Source organism: Xenopus laevis, chromosome 2S (genome assembly GCF_017654675.1).
Source record: "Xenopus laevis strain J_2021 chromosome 2S, Xenopus_laevis_v10.1, whole genome shotgun sequence".
NCBI classification, from domain to species: domain Eukaryota; kingdom Metazoa; phylum Chordata; class Amphibia; order Anura; family Pipidae; genus Xenopus; species Xenopus laevis.
Window position 1 is genome coordinate 18,398,123 of NC_054374.1, and position 19,726 is coordinate 18,417,848.

Below are 19,726 nucleotides of genomic sequence, written 5' to 3' on the forward strand. Positions count from 1 at the left end.
TCAAGAACTTGGGAGCCAAAAGAAATAAAAACATTTCCTGCAGAAGATCTTAGAAGTGAACATTATTGCGCCAGACCTTTACTCCGCGAGCAGCAATTACATGTGACCTTTAGCAAATCAAAAGAACCTTTCAATTTGTTTTCAAAATTGATCCGCATTCCGTTTTTTTCCCCTCAGCCACAAAATTATATGAGAGGATGGTGAACCTTGACCTGTGATTGGTTAGTTATTAAATGAAGAAGTGAAAAGAAATCATTGGAGACCATAGAGGAAACAAACCAGGATCAGTACAAGGGAAATAAATAGACTTTCTTTGCATAAAAGAACAGTTGCCTAATGCTTGTTTGTGTTCCCTCCTCCAGAATTCTTATTAAGGAGTAAACAAAACGTTATTCCCCTTTCTCTTACATCAACTTTTTCTCCAAACGTCACACCATCATATCATTCTCTCTCATTCTTTCACACAGGGCCGGGCCAGGCCCCCAACCTTTGTACCCTAGGCACGTGCCTTTTCTGCCTACCCCTATGCCTGCTTTCACATTCATTCTTTAAAGTATAAGTAAACCTTTAAAATAAGTGAATGTAAAATTTATGAGGGGGCTATTCTTAGCACTTTTGCTATGTACATTCATTATTTATTTTATTTTTATTCCAAGATATTCAAGGATACATGTACTGTTAATATGAATTAATTTTGTTACAAAAGCGCCACCTGCTGGTCAGTTTCTGACCACCAAGTAGTCAAGGAAGTTGTCAGGACAAAGAAAGAGGCTGCTCTGATGTTCTTCTGGTTAGGAAAGATTTGAGAAAGGTTTCTAATTTTATTCCTAAGCAGAAGAACATCAGAACAGTCTCTCTCTCTCTCTCTCTCTATCTATCTATCTATCTATCTATCTATCTATCTATCTATCTATCTATCTATCTATCTATCATCTCTCTCTCTCTCTCTCTCTCTCTCTCTCTCTCTATCTATCTATTATCTATCATCTATTTATTATCTATCATCTATTTATTATCTATCTATCTATCATCTCTCTCTCTCTCTTATCTATCTATCTATCTATCTATCTATCTATCTATCTATCTATCTATCATCTCTCTCTCTCTCTCTCTCTCTCTCTCTCTCTCTCTCTCTCTCTCTCTCTCTCTCTCTCTGTCATCTCTCTCTCTCTCTATCTATTATCTATCATCTATTTATTATCTATCATCTATTTATTATCTATCAATCTATCATCTCTCTCTCTCTCTCTCTCTCTCTCTCTCTTATCTATCTATTTATCTATCTATCTATCTATCTATCTATCTATCTATCTATCTATATCTATCTATCTATCTATCTATCTATCTATCTATCTATCTATCTATCTATCTATCTATCATCTCTCTCTCTCTCTCTCTCTCTCTCTCTCTCTCTCTCTCTCTCTCTCTCTCTCTCTCTCTATTATCTATGATCTATTTATTATATATGATCTATTATCTATCTATCTATCTATCTATCTATCTATCTATCATCTATCTATCTATCTATCTATCTATCTATCTATCTATCTATCTATCTATCTATCTATCTATCTACTCTCACTCTCTCTCTTATCTATCTATTATCTCTCTCTCTCTCTCTCTCTCTCTTTATATACACAATAGATTTTTACAGTAGGTTTTCATTCTGTTGGACACACCTTTTGCTTCCTGACTAAACAGTGTGGACAGAGGGCTGTGTTCGAATCCCCCTTTCCTCTCGGATTAATTTGCCACAGTCTAATTCCGTAGATATTGTGGTTCCTGAGGCTGAGTTGCATGGGGGCGCTGGCTTATTTTGCAGTCCATAAAAGAAACAAAAGGCCTTGCATGCAAAAGGAATAAGATAAAAAGAAAACATGCACAGTTAAGATGGGAGCATGGGCTTGTAAATACAGAAAGCACAAAGCAGAAATGAAAATAAAAAAAGCACATTCCAAATAATATGATGAAGAAATAAAAATTAAAAGCCATTAACTAATTGCAACAATAATGCACTAGGTGCCATACCTCTCAGCTGTCCCTCTTACCCTGGGGTTTATCCCAATTCCACTTTGTAAAAAGTTATGGAGAAAGGGCAGAGTTTGAATTTTTGGGCCATGTTAGTGAAGGTCAAGGTGTGGTCAAAGATGAGGCAAAAAATCTTACATTTTCATTTAGGAATGTAGGAAAGCATGAGGCTAGGGGGAATGTTGGCAGAATGAAAGTTTACAAAGAATTGAGAAAGGTGACCCCTAATATTTTGATTTTATACACCAGCCCATGGACCCCACGGCCCTTTAGCAGGGAAGATATTTGCTCTGATGAAGCCCCAGTAGCTCCTCATCTTCATTTCTTCTAATTCCCAGCATATGTTCTAGATTGCTGTCAGTTCCCTGAGTTCACGGATTGACTGACAATATGCAATATATATATATATATACCACAGCCCTGTAGCTTTAGCTTTTATAACAAATATACATTTTTATGATTTGCAATGACCCCTAAGTTAGCTTCTGAACAGCAGCTCAAAACACACTGAGCATGTGCAGTGCCACTGACACTCAAAAAAATGGCCTAACAAAATCCAAGATGGGGAGCTGCTGTGGACTAATTTAAAGGCCTAGATTATTACTGTTATAGGTCTGTCAAATCTCTAACATGGTACATTACAGGTATGGTATCGGTTATCCAGAAATCTGTTATCCAGAAAACCCCAAATTACGGAAAAGCCATCTCCCATAGTCTCCATTTTATCCAAATAATCCATATTTTTAAAAATGGTTTCCTTTTTCTCTGTAGAAATAAAACAGTACCTTTGAACGGGTATGGGATCCGTTATCCAGAATCCCCATTATCCAGAAAGGTTGTCTTCCATAGACTCCATTTTATCCAAATAATCCATATTTTAAAAATGATTCCCTTTTTTCACTGTAATAATAAGCAGTAAAACAGTAGCTTGTACTTGATCCAAACTAAGAAATAATTATTTCTTATTGAATGTAAAACCAGCCTATTGGGGTTATTTAACATTTACATAATTTTCTAGTAGATTTAAGGTATGAAGATCCAAATTACAGAAAAATCCTTTATCCGGAAAGCTCCAGGTCCCGATCATTCTGGATAACAGGTCCCATACCTGTACTTGATCCCAACTAAGATATAATTAATCCTTATTGGAAGCGAAACCAGCCTATTGGGTTTATTTAATGTTGGAATAATTTTCTAGTAGACTTTAGGTATGAAGATCCAAATTATAAAAAGATCCATTATCCGAAAAACCCCAGGCCCTGAGCATTCTGTATAACAGGTCCCATACCTGTACCTATACCTGTGTTCACATACAGATATATCTTTTTTTATGGTTTAGTTCTCTGTTAAGCTTAGCCTTTACAGGAAAACTATACCCCCCAAACAATGTAGGTCTCTATTAAAAGATACTGAGTAAAACAGCTCATGTGTAAAACCCTGCTTCATGTAAATGAACCATTATCATAATAATATACTTTTTTAGTAGTATGTGCCATTGGGTAATCATAAATAGAAAATTGCCATTTTAAAACATAAGGGCCGCCCCCAGGGATCGTACGATTCACTGTGCACACATACAAACCACATGTAAGGTCACATGAGCCAATTAACAGACAGAGTTCTGCCTTTTGCTTCCTCACTTCTTCCTGTTACAGTTAGTGTTGTAGTATTTCTGGTCAGGTGATCTCTGAGGCAGCACAGATAGAGTCACATAATGGTGGCTCAAGGCAAGAGATGTAAAAGGGCAATATTTATGTAAATATATATTCCAGTTTGGTAAGATTCTTTAATATGTCATTCAATTTGATATAAACTATCTGTTGCTTAAGTATTCATTTTGGGGGTATAGTTTTCCTTTAAAAAAAGAAACATACAGCTAAACAATCTGCAAAATCATTGATCATTTTCAGATATATTAAATTAGTGCATTTTATAATTACTTCAGCATCTGTGAAATCAACATAATATTTAAGCCATTTCTCAATCCATAATCAGATTATTGAAAGGTTTGTGTGTCCCATACATTTTGTGAGAAAAGGAAAGTGTTGTGACGTTGCTCTGCATAGACAATGTAGTCAATGAGCAGAGAGGAGTAAACTTGAAAAGTAGAAAAAAATAATTCATGTAAAGAGCTAAATTGCCAGAAAGAGTGATCTGAGCAATTTTTATATTAATTTGGTTTGAGTTTTTACATTTTGTTTACAAATAATACACAGAAGAATGCTAATACCTGTGCATTGTATTTAAGAGGAAATAAAATGTTTCCTTTTCTGGTTTCCGGCTAGTGTCATATGGAACAGGCCAAGTTTAGCAAAACAAACAAAATATTATACATTAAAGCATATCTAATGATAACAATGAGCATGGACAAGTCATCAGTTCTAAACAGAGCAACATCACAAGACGGCTTCCGCTGTAGGTATGGGCCATGACTCATTTCAATAATCTAACACGTATTTATTAAATCAATGTTTTGGGGTAAATTTCATCCAAAATCTGAGATGCCCATGGAAAGTAATTTCTTATCCCTTTTGGACATTTATGTGGTAAGTTTTAACATCCACTTCTCAGCAAATTAATTTTCAGCTGACTGTAGTCAGTCCACCAAAATGGCCAGCAGCCTGTGTTAATCCATTACACGAGAAGAAGACAAACTAATAATATCATGAAAAGTAGAAAAAATATGAATGTAATTGGCTAAATTGCCTGAAAGAGAGATCTGAGCATTTTTTACATTAATTTGAGTTTTTACATTTCGTTTACAAATGATACACATAAAAATACCTGTGTCATGTATTTAAGAGGAATTTAGGGGGGTTGTTTGTTTTCTTACTTTTTCCTGAAAACCATTCCGACCAAATCCACACGGACTTTTCCCCCTATTTATTAATACATTTTCACCACTTTTTTTGTGTGGAAAAATCCATGATAAAATAGTAAACATATCCGAATCCTACGATTTTTTGGGATTTTGTGATTGAAACCTACGATTTTTTGCAATTGACTTTTACATGTTATCGGCAGGTCTGGAGTACTATTTTCATCGGGGTTTTAACACCCTCAGAGTTTTTTTATATTTCTCCAACTAGAAACATTTGGAGCTTAATAAATAACCCCCTTAATGTCAACAAAATGTTTCATTGTTCTGGTTTCCAACTGGTGTCAGATGGAACAGGCAGTTGATTGGAAGGGTGATACATGCACATTGACAAAATGCCACAGGGGTTACAGGGGGATTCTGGCAATGGATAGAGGACTGGAATACATATAACTGGGTCTAACTTGTACCCATGTTGTTATGGTTCGTGTTTAGAGTTTCACAAGAAATATAGGTCCCTTTAATGGAGAAACAAACCCCTTATTAAAAAAACACCTATCCCCCACCCCACATAGACCCCCCTCCCTTCTCACCCCCGCCTAGCTGCTACCCCGGGCAAATGCCCCTAACTTTTTACTTACCTCTCGGTGCATATTCAGGGATCAGAGTTCAGGGGTCTTCTTGTCTTCTACCAGTCGCTTCAGCAATTTCCGTCCATTTCAGCGCATGCACCACTTCGCCGGTCTCATTCTCAGATTAAAGAAGACCCAGAAGATGGCTACCATGAACTCTGACCCCTGAATCTGCACCGAAGGGTAAGTAAAAAGTTAGGGGCATTTGCCCAGGGTAGCAGCTAGGCTGGGGGTGAGCAAGGGGGGGGTCTATGTAGGGTAGAGGGGTAGGGTTTTTTTTAATAAGGGGCTGTTTCTCCTTTAAATGACATCTTTTGGAATGTATTATGTAAAAGTGAAGGCACACCTTGACAGAACTTAAAGGGCAATGTTCATTGTGGGACTTGGAGGTCAGTAGGTGCACACGACAGTTTTCTCCAGTTCTAGTAACACATAGCAACCACATAGCCATCAATCAGCATTCACCAGTGTCGGACTGGGATACCAGGGTCCCACCCAAAAACCTAAGAAAATTTAGACCAGGAGCCCACTCTCAGTACTATTGTTCTTCCTCTCCTCACTCAACCTCTATTTATAGTTTTACACAATATAATCTATTATTCCATCTATTTAGCCTCTTCGTTCTCATAGATATACGGACTGGCCATGAAATAGGCCAAATGTTTAGCAGCTCAAGGGCCCACTGACACCTGGGCCCACCGGGAGTTTTCCTGGTATCCCTGTGGGTCAGTCCGACACTGCCATTCACTGCTTTGCTTTGATAGAAAACATCTGTTTGCTTGCATGGGTTATTAGGCTAAGAGAAAATCCATTGTCTTACACACAATCACGCATAATAGTTCCATATCTTTTATAAGAAATTCCATCAATACTTTATAAAGTGGATAAGCAATAGTCCAGCCCAAGGCTTCCAAATGTTTCTAAGGTCTCTAGTTGCCGCCAACTGATTTTACCAAATTTTCAAAACATCATGATTAATTGGTAACATAGTGTATTAGCCATGTTTATCCACTAAAATTCTGTGCAATATACTGTATATTGGGGTGAAATGATTGACATTTTCATCACCCCCCCCATTAAAACTTTTACAACACAGATACTGTAGATAAAAGGACACACACTTGCTGAAGTTGCTGCTGCACAAAAAATATTGTTTATACAAAAATCTAGTACAAAAAAATTCTATTTACCATTTCATTTTCCAGACATAAGTAGAGAAATGGGTTGACGTCCAATTCTTTGTATGGCTAGAAGTAAAAAATTCTACCCTCTTTATGAGAAGGGTCATCTACACTATACCTGCTGTAGAGTCTGCTTTCAATACAGGTATGGGACCTGTTTTCCAGAATGCTTGGGATCTGGGGTTTTTTAGATAATGGATCTTTCTGTAATTTGGATTTTCATACCTTAAAGGAGCAGTAGCATCAAAAAAATATTATTTTAAAAAAACCCACCAAGATAAATTAAACTTTTTTATAGGCACATCCTTTATTAAGAAATAACTTACCGAAACTCTACTCCTCTTCAGAAAAGGCAATCCGACGATCCATCGTGCAGCACTCATTTTCTCCTCCCTGCCTTCCTTATAAGAGATAGCTGGGGAGGAGAAATTGAGCGCCGCACGATGGATCGATGCCGTGCCGCTTTTTCTGAAGAGGAGCGCAAGCTGAGTTTGGTAAGTTATTTCTTAATAAAGGCTGTGCGATTTTATAGTTTATTTTGTCTTGGTGTTTTTTTTTTGGTATACTAATGAATTTTTTTGAAAAATATTTGATGTTGCTGGTCCTTTAAGTATTCTAGAAAATCATGTCAACATATAGGGGCAGATTTACTAAGCTCGAGTGAATAGTTTGAATAAAAAAATATTTGAATTTCGAAGTTTTTTTTGGGTACTTCGACAATCGAATGATTTGAACGATTCAAAGTAAAAATCGTTCGACCATTTGACCATTCGATAATCGAAGTACTGTCTCTTTAAAAAAACTTCGACTTCATACTTCGCCAGATTAAAGCTACTGAATTCCAATGTTAGCCTAAGGGGACCTTCCCCTTCTAAGTTTTTTTTGATCGAATAAAAATCCTTCGATTAAAATCGTTCGAATCGTTCGATTCAAACGATTTTTATTAGATCGTTCGATCAAAGATTTTACTTCGAGGGTCGACTTTGAGGGTTTTTTAACCCTCGAAATTCGACCCTTGATAAATCTGCCCCTAAGTAAACCCAGGTAGGTTGGTTTTTCCTTCCAATAAGGTTTAATTATACAGTATCTTAATTTGGATCGAGTACAGGGAACTGTTTTATTATTACACAGAAAAAGGAAATAATTTCAGAAAATGTGGATTATTTGGATAAAATGGAGTCTATGGGAGATGGGCTTTGCGTAATTGTAGCTTTCTGGATGATGGGTTTCTGGATAATAGATCCCATACCTGTATTCAATTTATTATATTCATTCTTTAGTCAGCCAGGTTTAAAAACAACAAACAAACATGCTCTGAGCACGGAAAAGTCATCTGATGTTTCTCTGGCCAGTTCTAAGTAGAGCAACATCAGAAGACTGGCTTTTCATGTACTGTAGGTACAGACCATCTCATTTTCATCTATACAGACAGCTAGAACTCCTTTGGCTGCAAAAAAGTAGAACTCCTTTGTTGTGCACTCCAGGGACGTTGGGGGTAAATTTCATTCAAAATGTTGGATGCCCATAGAAAATCCTTTCTTTGCCCTTTTAGACTTCATGCATATATTGCACATTGATACCTTCCCTTACTGAATTATATTTTGTTGACCTTTCCTTCCTTTTATATTTCAATTTTTCAAATACCAGCAGCTGGTATATTTTTATGCCTGTTAATGTAACGAAGAAATGATTGCACTAAATATATGGATTAGCAGAGCATCTAATTGAATTTGGATCCTGCACTGAAGAACAATTATATTGCTGAGACTAAGCAAATAAGCTTGATTAGAAAATGATAGATTTTGAAACCTTCAACAGTCAGAATACATGGTTTATGGGAATGAATTATAATATCAGAATATTAAACCATAGATAAACAGTTTTAAGAGCTCCAACCTTAGCGTCCTACAATGGATCATTGAAGAAGGAATTATATAAACATCAAACACCTTTTTCAAAGGTTATATTTTTGTACACGTTCTGATGTTTGGTGACTCCAGCAGTTAAGCGGAAGGTTGGAAGATTCTAAACTTTAAAATAAATTGTGGCAACATTTAGCACCTACCCACGGTGCCCATTAATATATATTCAAGTACAGTTTCCCTCAGCCTTGAGACTCTGGTCAACTATCAATGAACTAAATACTTGTTGTGCAGTTTTTATTGATCCTCCTGTGTAAATGAGACTTGAACTCAACTTCAGTGCCAGGTCCCTAAGACTAATCAAATCAATGATGTGGTTGTTCAAGGGGACATTGAGCTTCTTGATCATTCTCCGTAAAGTCAACAAAGGGTTATAAATATGTCATTCCATATATAATAAATCCTAGACTTACCTGTTCAATATCACTGTTTTTCCTGGACTTGTAAATGAATTCTCCAATTGCTACAAAGACGGAGAGAACAAGCCCTGCAGCAAGAACAATAAAAATACCACCAATGTTCTCCACTCCCAAAGCACTGGCTTCTTTGCTGTCTTCTTCTGGACAACCATTTCCACGCCACCATTTCTCCTTCATCATATGTAATTTCCCTTCCTCTTGGAGCTGGAGTATAGCAATGGTAATCTTGTCTCTGTAAGGTGATCCTGTGGAAAGTTAGGAGGCACAAATGAAGCTGTGACCAACCAGTGTTCACATTTTTATGTCGCTATTTGCATCTGACTTTGTTTCCTGCCTTGCTCAGCTTATTGTTAAAGGACTTTAAGGGGCAGATTTATCATGGGTCAATTCGAAGGAATTTTCGAAGTAAAAAAATCTGAAATTCAAAGTAATTTTTTTGATACTTCGACCATCGAATAGGATATTACGACTTTGAATCTACTTTGACTTCGATTCAAAGTAAAAACCTATGGGGAGTTTTTGAAGTCGAAGTAAAAATCGATCGATCGTACGATAAAATCGTTCGATTCGAAGGATTTAATTGTTCGATCGTTCGATTTTAGTTCGACCGCAGAATAGCCAAATTCAATGAAAAAAAGTTCTAATTCAATAATCGAATTCGAAGTATTTTAATTCGATGGTGGAATTTTGAAGTATTTTTAACTTCAAAATTCGACCCTTGATAAATCTGCCCCTAAAGGCTTATTTTTAAAGAGGAACTATAGCCGATATGAAGACTTAATATAAGTTTCCTCAAGTAGCTGATTCCAGCAAAAACAAATTCTATGACTTTGGCACAAATCCTGCATGTAGAGAGACAGTATTTCTTGTGATTCTGAAAGAGTGAGCTCTAATATATACCCCCCCACAGGCTGTATTAGATCTATCATTCAAAATCAGACTCCTGACACCTGCATGAAAAGAGAATGAAGAGAGACAGATGCGGAGAGGTGGATAGTGAAGAGTAATATGAACAAATCTAAATATATTGAAATGTAAGGTGGCTTTATCAGTTCATGCATATTTTGGATACTTGATACTGCCATTTTTGTTGATAATTCTTTTTACATTAATTAGTAAATCCACTGAGTGAAGTTTGGTTTATTATTGTTTCTTTACTTCATTATTTTATTTACTATGTTAATTATTTTCCTTTGGAATGTGTGCTTTTGAGTATAAATTTATAGATATGTGTTTGTATCTTTGGCATGTTGTACAGCATTGTATATTCTTTTCTTTTGTTATCTTGACATACTCAATCTGCGTAATATATTCTATTGTGTTTATGGAAAACTCAATAAAATTATTGAAAACAAAAAAATATGGAAAAAAAAAAAAAAAAAAAAAAAGAGTAATATGAGTATTTCCGAATTTTTAATTAATTATATTTAGAAGGTTTCTTATTTCATTATGATGATGCTTACATTACATTTTCATTTTTGCGATATATATCCTTTATAGGACAATAACCCAATATAAAGATAAAAAATGGATGTAACAATCATAGTAACAAAATGGTATCATATTCAAATCTGAAACCTCAAGCTAATCAGTAGACCCTACGCAGAAGCTAGAGATACATGAAAAATTTTTACACATTTACACACATTTCTACATTTTTTTCACATTATACATTTAGGTCAATACATTCATTGAGAAATGTTTAGGGGCAGATTTATCAAGGGTCGAAGTGAATTCGAGGGAATTTTAGAAAGTAAAAAAATTCGAAATTCGAAGTAATTTTTTGTATACTTCGACCATCGAATACGATACTACGACTTCGAATTTACTTTGAATTCGATTAGAAGTAAAATAGTTTGAATTCTTTAAAAAAACTTTGAATTAAATACTTCGCCAAATTAAACCTGCTGAAGTGCTATGTTAGCCTATGGGGACCTTCTAAGTCTTCACACATCGAAGTAAAATCGTTCGATTGTACACTAAAATCATTCGAATCGTTCGATCGAATGATTTTACTTCGATCGCAGGATGTCCAAATTCGCTGAAAAAACTTTGAATTCGATATTCGAAATCTAAGTATTTAAATTCGATGGTCGAATTTCGAAGTATTTTAAACTTTGAAATTTGACCCTTGATAAATCTGCCCCTTATAGTCTAATATTTGGATTGGATTTCAATTATTTAATGCTAATAAGAATTGAGAAAACTTCAGTAAGGAAAGTTATAGAAACATGTTTATTCAGCAAACAATGGTGTGGCAGTTATTTTAAATGGATCTTGGCAGGTTTGAACTCCTGAATTAATGCTGATGAGAGGAAACAAGAACAATTGTTAAACAGAAATAAAATATTGAACTGGGCATTAAATGAACATTTGAAACCAAAGAACAAACTACATTTGCTCTGGACTTTTCATAAATCTGCCATTTAGTAGACCTTTAAAGAAGAAAAGCTTTACCAGCTCCCATTGTTGTTGGAAATCTAATTTTGTCAACTTTAAAATGTTTTTATCTAGTTCAAAGGGATGTTAAAGTAGTTATGAACAGTATGTAACTACAGAGGAAGTAGGCATTGTTTGAGGCTCAGTGGGGCTATAAACATTTTTAAATTTGTTTTAATAAAAATAGCTTATTCTCCTGGTTAAGTGTTTTGGACCCTAAAATGATGTTCCTGTGGGGCATAGTAACTTCTGCTTCCATAAGCAATGGTAATGGAAATTTAATCAAGTTTAGATTACTATAAAGTTATTTCATTAGTATTTTGACAACTTTAACAAAATTATTGACTTTGAGTAAAATATTGATTATTTCTATTCTTATCCTCTGACTGATACTTCCAGTGAAACACATTTCAAAGGACATTAAAGGGATACTGTCATGGGAAAACACGTTTTTTCCAATATGCATCAGTTAATAGTGCTGCTCCATTAGACTTCTGCAGTAAAATCTGTTTTTTTTAAAAGAGCAAACTGATTTAATATTTAATTTTGAAATCTGACATGTTGATAGACATATTGTCAGTTTCCCAGGTGCCCCCAGTCATGTGACTTGCGCTCCGATAAACTTCAGTCCCGTTTTACTGCTGTTATGCAAGTTGGAGTGATATCAATCCCCTCCCTTCTCCCCCAGCAGCCTAACAACAGAACAATAGGAAGGAAACCAGATAACAACTCCCTGGTAGATATAAGAACAAAACTCAGTACTAAAAATCCATGTCCCACTGCGACACATTCAGTTACTTTGAGTAGGAGAAACAACAGCCTGCTAGAAAGCAGTTCCATCCTAAAGTGCTGGCTGAAAGCACATGACCAGGCAAAATGACCTGAGATGGCTGCCTACACACCAATATTACAATTGAAAAAATACACCTGTTGGATTAGGAATCACATTTTACATGGCAGAGTGAATTATTTGCAGTGTAAACAGTGTAATCTAAAAATAAAAACTGCACCAAAAAATCCATGACAGAATCCCTTTAAAATTCTTTACAGTTGTGGTAGACAAAGTTGCGTCAAAGTTGTGAATAATTTCATTTCATCAAGAGAATCAGCAAGAAACTTCAACAATTTATAGAGAAGAGCCTATATCATATTAGACTAGAAAGCAAAATCATTACAATGTAAGATTTATTGACGAGGGATGATTAAAAATAACAGACCGGGACAGGAAAAAGAAACCCCATTGTTTTCTGGTTGTCTATTTTTTCTTTTGTTTTTATTTTTCATTGGGCGCTTGTCATAAGTGTTAGTATTCTCTAACAACAGTTCCCACAACCTGCATTTATTACTTTCAAATAAAAAGCTTGTGAGTTATACATTTGCAGTAAGTAATTTATTCGGGATGTTGGGAGAACACATTATTTATATATTTTTTTTAAATAAAGCAATTGAATTTTTACTTTTGAAACATAATAATTCTGCCACAAGTGACAGTCACAGAATTGAACCACCAGTGGGGGGGTCATAACTTGAAGTTGCTTATTTCTTTTTATACACCGCTGAGTTACTACGTAGGGTTTCACAAATGTAACCGATGAAATAAATGTTCATTCCACAGAAAAATGTAAATGTCAAATTCTTGAAATGTATATCACTTCCAAGGTATATGGAGATTAGGCTTTTATGACACCTCCGGAAAAATACATAGAAATGTAATGTTAACTCCTTGTCATTGTTACTACACCCACTCCCAATAAAGTTGGTTTCAGGGAAGCAATGATTATGTGCTACAGAAAATGCATAATGAATTGAATGCCATTTTGGGTTCTTTCACACTGTATATACATTTATCAGACTATTTCATTTTTGTTGTAATCATGTTGCTGAAGAGGAGTGTAGATCTCCCATGGAGAGACCAGTTGGGATGTTCACAACTAAAGCACAGACAGAGCATAGTAAGGAACTCCAGGAGTCAGTGAGTTAGACTGCTTTAATTGTGGACTGTATTCAGAACCTGGACCCCTAACCACCATCAGTGTTGGTGCATATTGTGTCATGTTTGAATGCATGCAGGTCTAGGAATGGCGATAGCTTGTAAGGTATTAGGTGGAAGTTGGTGGTTAATGTAGGGGCAACATGCAAAGGAAGCCTTGGAAGCAATACCTTTATAAAGCAGTTGTTAATTCCAAGGTTTCCTTGCGTCCAAATGCCCAGTATAGGTACTGTTATCCAGAATGCTTGGAAGCTGGGGTTTTCCAGATAAGGAATCTTTCTGGAATTCGGATCTACATACCTTAAGTTAGGGGTCCCCAACTTTTTTTATCCATGAGCCACACTCATATGTAAAAAGAGTTGGGAAGCATGAAAAAAAAGTCCCTGGGGTGCCAAATAACGGCTGTGACTGGATATTGGTAGCCCTTATGTGGACTGGCAGCCTACAGGAGGCTCTACTTGGCAATACACCTGGCTTTTATGCAACCAAAACTTGCCTCCAAGCCTGGATTTCAAAGATAAACACCCAGGGTTATTCCAGCGAGCACCATGGAGCGATGTTCTTCTGGCTTTTTCTTTCTTCAAATTTCCGTGTGCACAGTAGAATGAAAAAGCCAACTTTTTAGTTAAAGTTCAGCTCTTCGATCTACTGTGCATGTGCAGCCTCATGAAAAAAGAGGAAGACAGAAAAGGACCGATCCGTGGTGCTCACTGGAATAACCCCGGGTCAGTGCAGTTTTTTGCTGATAGGAGCAAAGGGTTTCAGGTAAGTAATACATTCACTTGGGGTGCCTAAGTGCAAGACAACGTTCCTTATAGTATTTATTTATATGTGTTTCTTTAGTAAGGGCAATTTGCAGTTCATACTGCTTTGGCTTTAAAATATAGTTCAGTCCTTTACATAGAAGACAAGCAGATGAAACAAAATTTGCCTAGGCATTTGGCTCACCATGCCCCACTATATAACACCATTAAACTCTATCCCACAAGATGGGTTGGAAAAAGCACAAACTGTGTGACACAGAAAAATCCTTTTTGTGCAACTCCAGGTATGTTATTGTTGAATTAGAATTTCAGTCTATCTATAGATGTTGCAGTCGTTGCATCAAAAGATAACTTACCAATAGGCGTCCCTACTCCATAACCTTTAGAATCAATAAGTCCACCAATCTGAGTCAGGTTGCAGTTTCTTTGCGTAACATATTCAATGCTTGTTGACTCCATCAGTAGAGCATAGTCAGTAGTAAGGACCCTTTGAATGCCTTCATCATTGTTTTTCACCAAAGCAGTTTGTTGCCTGCTGCTCATAAACGCCCACATCTTCTCATATGTAGAAATTTTAGATTTCTGCAAATAGAGTACACATGTCATCCTATGGACATTTTCCAGGTTCAGTTATACATTTCTGAACAGATCGTAAGGTGGCAATTCCTAATCATTGATTTCTGACTCTTGACCAAGTTGAAAACCTATTGGCCCCAGTATGGACTCAAAACCTTGTCCTCCCAGATCAATAACTGATTGGGGTTCAGTAAGGTATTAATCAAGCTAGGTAAAAAATAATATAGGTAAATTATATAGATGTTCTAGTCATTGGACCATAAACCTAATAAAAAAATAACCCCCAAATAAGGTTTCCTAAAGTCTCCTCATTTAGTGACTAGGCCAAATCAGAGGGTATAGCTAGCTTATATGTTATATTCAAAAACATTTTTTTACGGATAGGAACTCAAAATAGGATTTTATTGACCATCTGAAAACTTTCAGGAAGTAAAAGAAATGTCAGAGGCACCTTGGTGGCATTTTCAATTGACTGTCAAACAATCTATTTGATTAGTGGTTGATCTCTTCGGACAAACAATCTATGTTTACCAAAGGAAATATATCTTTTCCCAGAGTTTCAGTTTTCCCATGCAGAGGACCAACTTTTTTTTGGTTTCTTGGAAACCAACTTTAAAGAACAACATTCTTCACTAAGGCGGGATAATGAATGCTGTTTCTTTTCCAAGCGAGAAGTGAAGAGACTAGAGAATGCTTGCCTTTAATACTTGACTTTTACTAGGGAACAATGTCTTTGCCAAATGAGAAAGAAATGCATTAGTCGGCCACTTGAGATAAATGAACACTTTAATGATCTAGTTTTGGGCATTATTAACATTTAGGCTTGTTATACACCTTGTCTTGGAGACAAGAATCTTCTTAATGACTGAGACAAGGTGTCTTACACAGAAGAGCTACATTCGTTTCCAGTAAGTGATCTCGTTTTTAAATAAACAGACGTCTGTTCACACACAAAAATGATTAGGTTCCGGCTTCTTTGCAGAGAAGATGTTGAATTTAAATGAGTTAAATTAGGGGTATTGCTTAATGCAAAGTTCCTCCAAGAGCTTCCATGATGGTATCTTAAATAAAAGGCTTTACAAATTCTGTTTTATACAAGTGAGTCTATGAATAAGTTCCCTGTGCACGAAACGCGTAAGGCTATTATGTATCTTACATTTGTTTTAAATAAAGGTTTTAATTCTTTTTGTAGGATCTGTGAGTGCCTGCCAAAATCTTTGTTGGCTCCTCAAGCTGTAGTTCTGGGGAAGGTGCACATGAAACCGTCTGTTTTGGTAACGCACTATAAACCTTTTCTTGTTAAATACCTAAACCTATCAACAAATCTATTAACAAAGAGACAGTTTGGTAAATTCACAATAAACAAACATGGATTTTAATCCAGAATCATTTTCTTACTTTAAAAAAGGTCATTGTTGAACCATCTCGGACAGCCCCATATTCTATTTTTGTTTGTTTGGCCAAATCATCTGCCGAGTCTATGGGGGATTCCATCCTCTCCACAGTAAGGAAGGCGGCCAGGTTAGCAGTGTAGGAGGAAATGATGATCAGAGTAAAAAACCACCATATTCCTCCAACTATTCTGGTCGAAAGAGCTTTGGGCATTAGCTCGGAGCCTGTTATGAGACACAGTCATAATCAAGACAAAAAAATTGCACAGAGCATTACATTATTCAGGAGTTATGTTCAGATATACCAGTTATTATTGCAGTTTAAGCCAAATGACTACTTTAACATGAAGGACTTTACAGCTTGCCCTGATCCTAATTTTCTGCAAGAATAGCCACACAACAATGACTGTGTCATGGTCCCACCCACTAATGTTACAAGACTGACACTAAATGTCATTGCTCCACCCCCTAAATCACCCATTACTCTGCCTGGACTACCCTGATTGGAAAGGTGGACACCCTACTTTTTTGTGTCAATGTGAACTGTGCTTTAAAAATAAGTGGTATAGGCACTACAGTATTGTGGGCAACTTTGCACCCCTTAGCACATCAGCACTTGTGTCTGTACCATGGATAAATGAACCCTATCATCTTCCCCAAGGTTTGCATGGTGGGTCCCTAAAGAAATACTGCTGTGAGAACCAGTAACTTCTACTTGCTCCACTGGTAAACATGTTGAATTGCTGTTTTAGTTTGAGTAATAAAAGATGTATTAAGCAATACTTCAATGGATATGGTAAATATAATTTGAAATGATTAACATATCTCATTAGATGGATATATATTTTTCTTTAATTTTGAAAATCTCATTACTAATGGTTTTTGCAAGTAGACAGCTTGGGAATATTTCATAGAATCTGAAATTACAAGCCGTTCTCCTTAAGGGATATGGGTTTACTACGGTGGTAAAAAATATATTTTTGGATAAATGTCACATCATAAGTAGACAAGTTAAATATCCAGGGAACCTTTTTTTCTTCCATAATATTGAAAAATATACACTTGTGTCTGCATAGTGGTTTCTGCTATCTCCCAGGCTGGGGACATCAGACCTGCAGAACCTATTTCTGACATTTTCTGTTAATTCATTGGCTGGCAATAATGTGTGTTATGGCTAACAGCAGTTATAATGGGGCTTCAGCTGGGTGGGGGGAAAAGAGCCTTGATCGGGCTAGGAAGTGGGACAATGGAAGATAAAATGGGTTGCTTAGAGGGAAGCAGGGATTAAATAGATAAGTGCTAGCATGACAGTCTTTAGGGACGGTAGAGTGATTGGTGAGCAAGGGGGCTGGGACTTGTAGGGAGGGATGCGACAGAGAATATCTTCCCCTTTACCCACCCTGTAAGATGACATTGGTTGATGAGCAACAGTATGGTTTGGGTAACTTCATTTGTTGCAGCTTGGAGAAATACTTGCCATGGGCTTGGAGGGATATGTACCAATTGTATGTGTTATTATGCCAATGGTGGTGTAAGGTCTCCTTGGGCAAGGGCTCCCAGAAGGGGTCTTTTATGATTGCCTTTTGGTGAAGGTTTTGGCATTACAAGAATTCCAAAAGGTTGTATGTATTATGCATGTGTGTGTTATAATCACTTGATTATAATTCTATAAGTGTTATATATATTTTTCTTACATAAAGCTGTGGCCTGTTTCAACGTGGATTCCCTTATTGTCTCCTAGGTGGGTGAAGTGTCATATATAAGGGGATTTTTGTGTAAGAAGGGCAGAACATCGGTGTACAGCTAAATGCCCAGCAGACCCAGCAGCTGCTTATCTTCATTGTCAGTTTATGCGTTCAATACACGTTGCTTTTCAATTACAACTGTTGTCACATGTCTACATTGATAGTAGTTATCTTAAGTGGCAACTAAATGTGATCCAGAAGGGTGTTTTTTGTAAATTCCAAATTAACTAGAGTAAAATCCCTGCAAATTAATTGGGAATTCTGCAGTGCTTAGTTTTTATATAAGGAGGGGAAGGACAATACACCCGGTATTTTAAAAATTATAATCTTTATACAACATTGATATTTTGTTGCGCTATACTAGAGCCATCATTTTGTTTTTGGAATATATTTTCAAGGGTATATTTGGAGCACTGAATGGCTGAAGATACATTGGAACTTCAGCTTTGCACAGGCCCAGATTGTGGAAAGGCCAACAGGGCCCGGGCCTAGAGCGGCAAGATTTTAGGGGGTGGCATGCTGCCCAACCACCCCCACATTGGTTCAAAAACACTGGAGATGCACAGGAGAAACAATCATTTTTTAAATTCCTATTGCTCTGGTCCTGATGATGAAAATTTGCAAGAATAAAGGGGAGGGGACAGGGCGACGAACATCAGTGGGACTAGGGGTGCCAGCTATGTAAATCCGACCCTGGCTTTGCATTCCCACCCCATCCATGCATGTAGGCACAGTGCCCAACACAACCTTGGGAAAGATAAGAGATCCTGAATCCAACCCTGCAAGTTAATGATGGACAGTGCTCATTAAAGGTTCAAATTCTTCTCTTGCAATTTCTACACAAAAAAAAAATTGTCAATATCACTTTAAGCACTGACTTCTTAAACAGAGGTAAAATGTATATTGGGGTTTGCTTTAAATATTAATAGGATATTAAATAAAAAATCCTATTGCGGGTTCCTTTCTAACATAGGATGTGAGACCTAGGGGCTGATTCACTAAGGGTCGAATATCGAGGGTTAATTAACCCTCGATATTCGACTGGGAATTGAAATCCTTCGACTTTGAATATCGAAGTTGAAGGATTTAGCGCAGATAGTAGGATCGAAGGATTATTCCTTCGATCGAACGATAAAATCCTTCGAATCGAACGATTCGAAGGATTTAAATCCAACGATCGAAGGAATATCCTTTGATCAAAAAAAGTTAGCCAAGCCTATGGGGACCTTCCCCATAGGCTAACATTGACTTCAGTAGCTTTAAGATGGCGAACTAGGGGGTCGAAGTTTTTTTTAAAGAGACAGTACTTCGACTATCGAATGGTCGAATAGTCGAACGATTTTTAGTTCGAATCCTTCGATTCGTAGTCGAAGTAGCCCATTCGATGGTTGAAGTAGCCCAAAAAAAACTTCGAAATTCGAAGTTTTTTAATTTCGAATCCTTCCCTCGAAATTAGTGAATCGGTCCCCTAGTGTAAAAAGCATAGCATTGCATTACCTTTGTGCATAACGCAAATCCCTTTCACAAATGCATTCATCTAAAATGCAGTATAGCTTGAGTATAATATACGTGTATGTCATTTTTTTCTCTTTTCTCTTTTTCATTTAATTGCTCACAACAAATGTGACCCCGTGTCTGTGCGTGCCAATGGATTTTGCACAACACAAAGCAGCTCAATAGACACAGTAATTTGATCTGATTGGTAAAGACATTGTAATGCCTATGAGAACAGGCTGCTCTTATGTGAAAAGCAATGCTGAAGGCTCATAGATATTTACTGCATGTTCCTTGCACATAATGTGATAGCAAATAACAGGCAAC

General features: G+C 36.6%; 1 protein-coding gene across 3 annotated transcripts in view; it reads right to left on the reverse strand.

Moving 5' to 3' along the window:
• The window catches only part of grik1.L (glutamate receptor, ionotropic, kainate 1 L homeolog), a 238,566-nt gene that overhangs the window by 5,316 nt on the left and 213,524 nt on the right, over positions 1-19,726 (reverse strand). For 2 of the 3 annotated variants that reach the window (XM_041583393.1, XM_041583391.1), the window contains 3 exons: positions 16,168-16,385; positions 14,550-14,775; positions 8,995-9,245 (listed from right to left, as the gene is read on the reverse strand). In XM_041583393.1, coding sequence (XP_041439327.1) covers positions 8,995-9,245; positions 14,550-14,775; positions 16,168-16,385 — 695 coding nt within the window. Of the gene's footprint in view, positions 1-1,679; positions 1,844-8,994; positions 9,246-14,549; positions 14,776-16,167; positions 16,386-19,726 lie in introns of all 3 variants that reach the window. The other variant, XM_041583392.1, reaches the window with a different exon arrangement.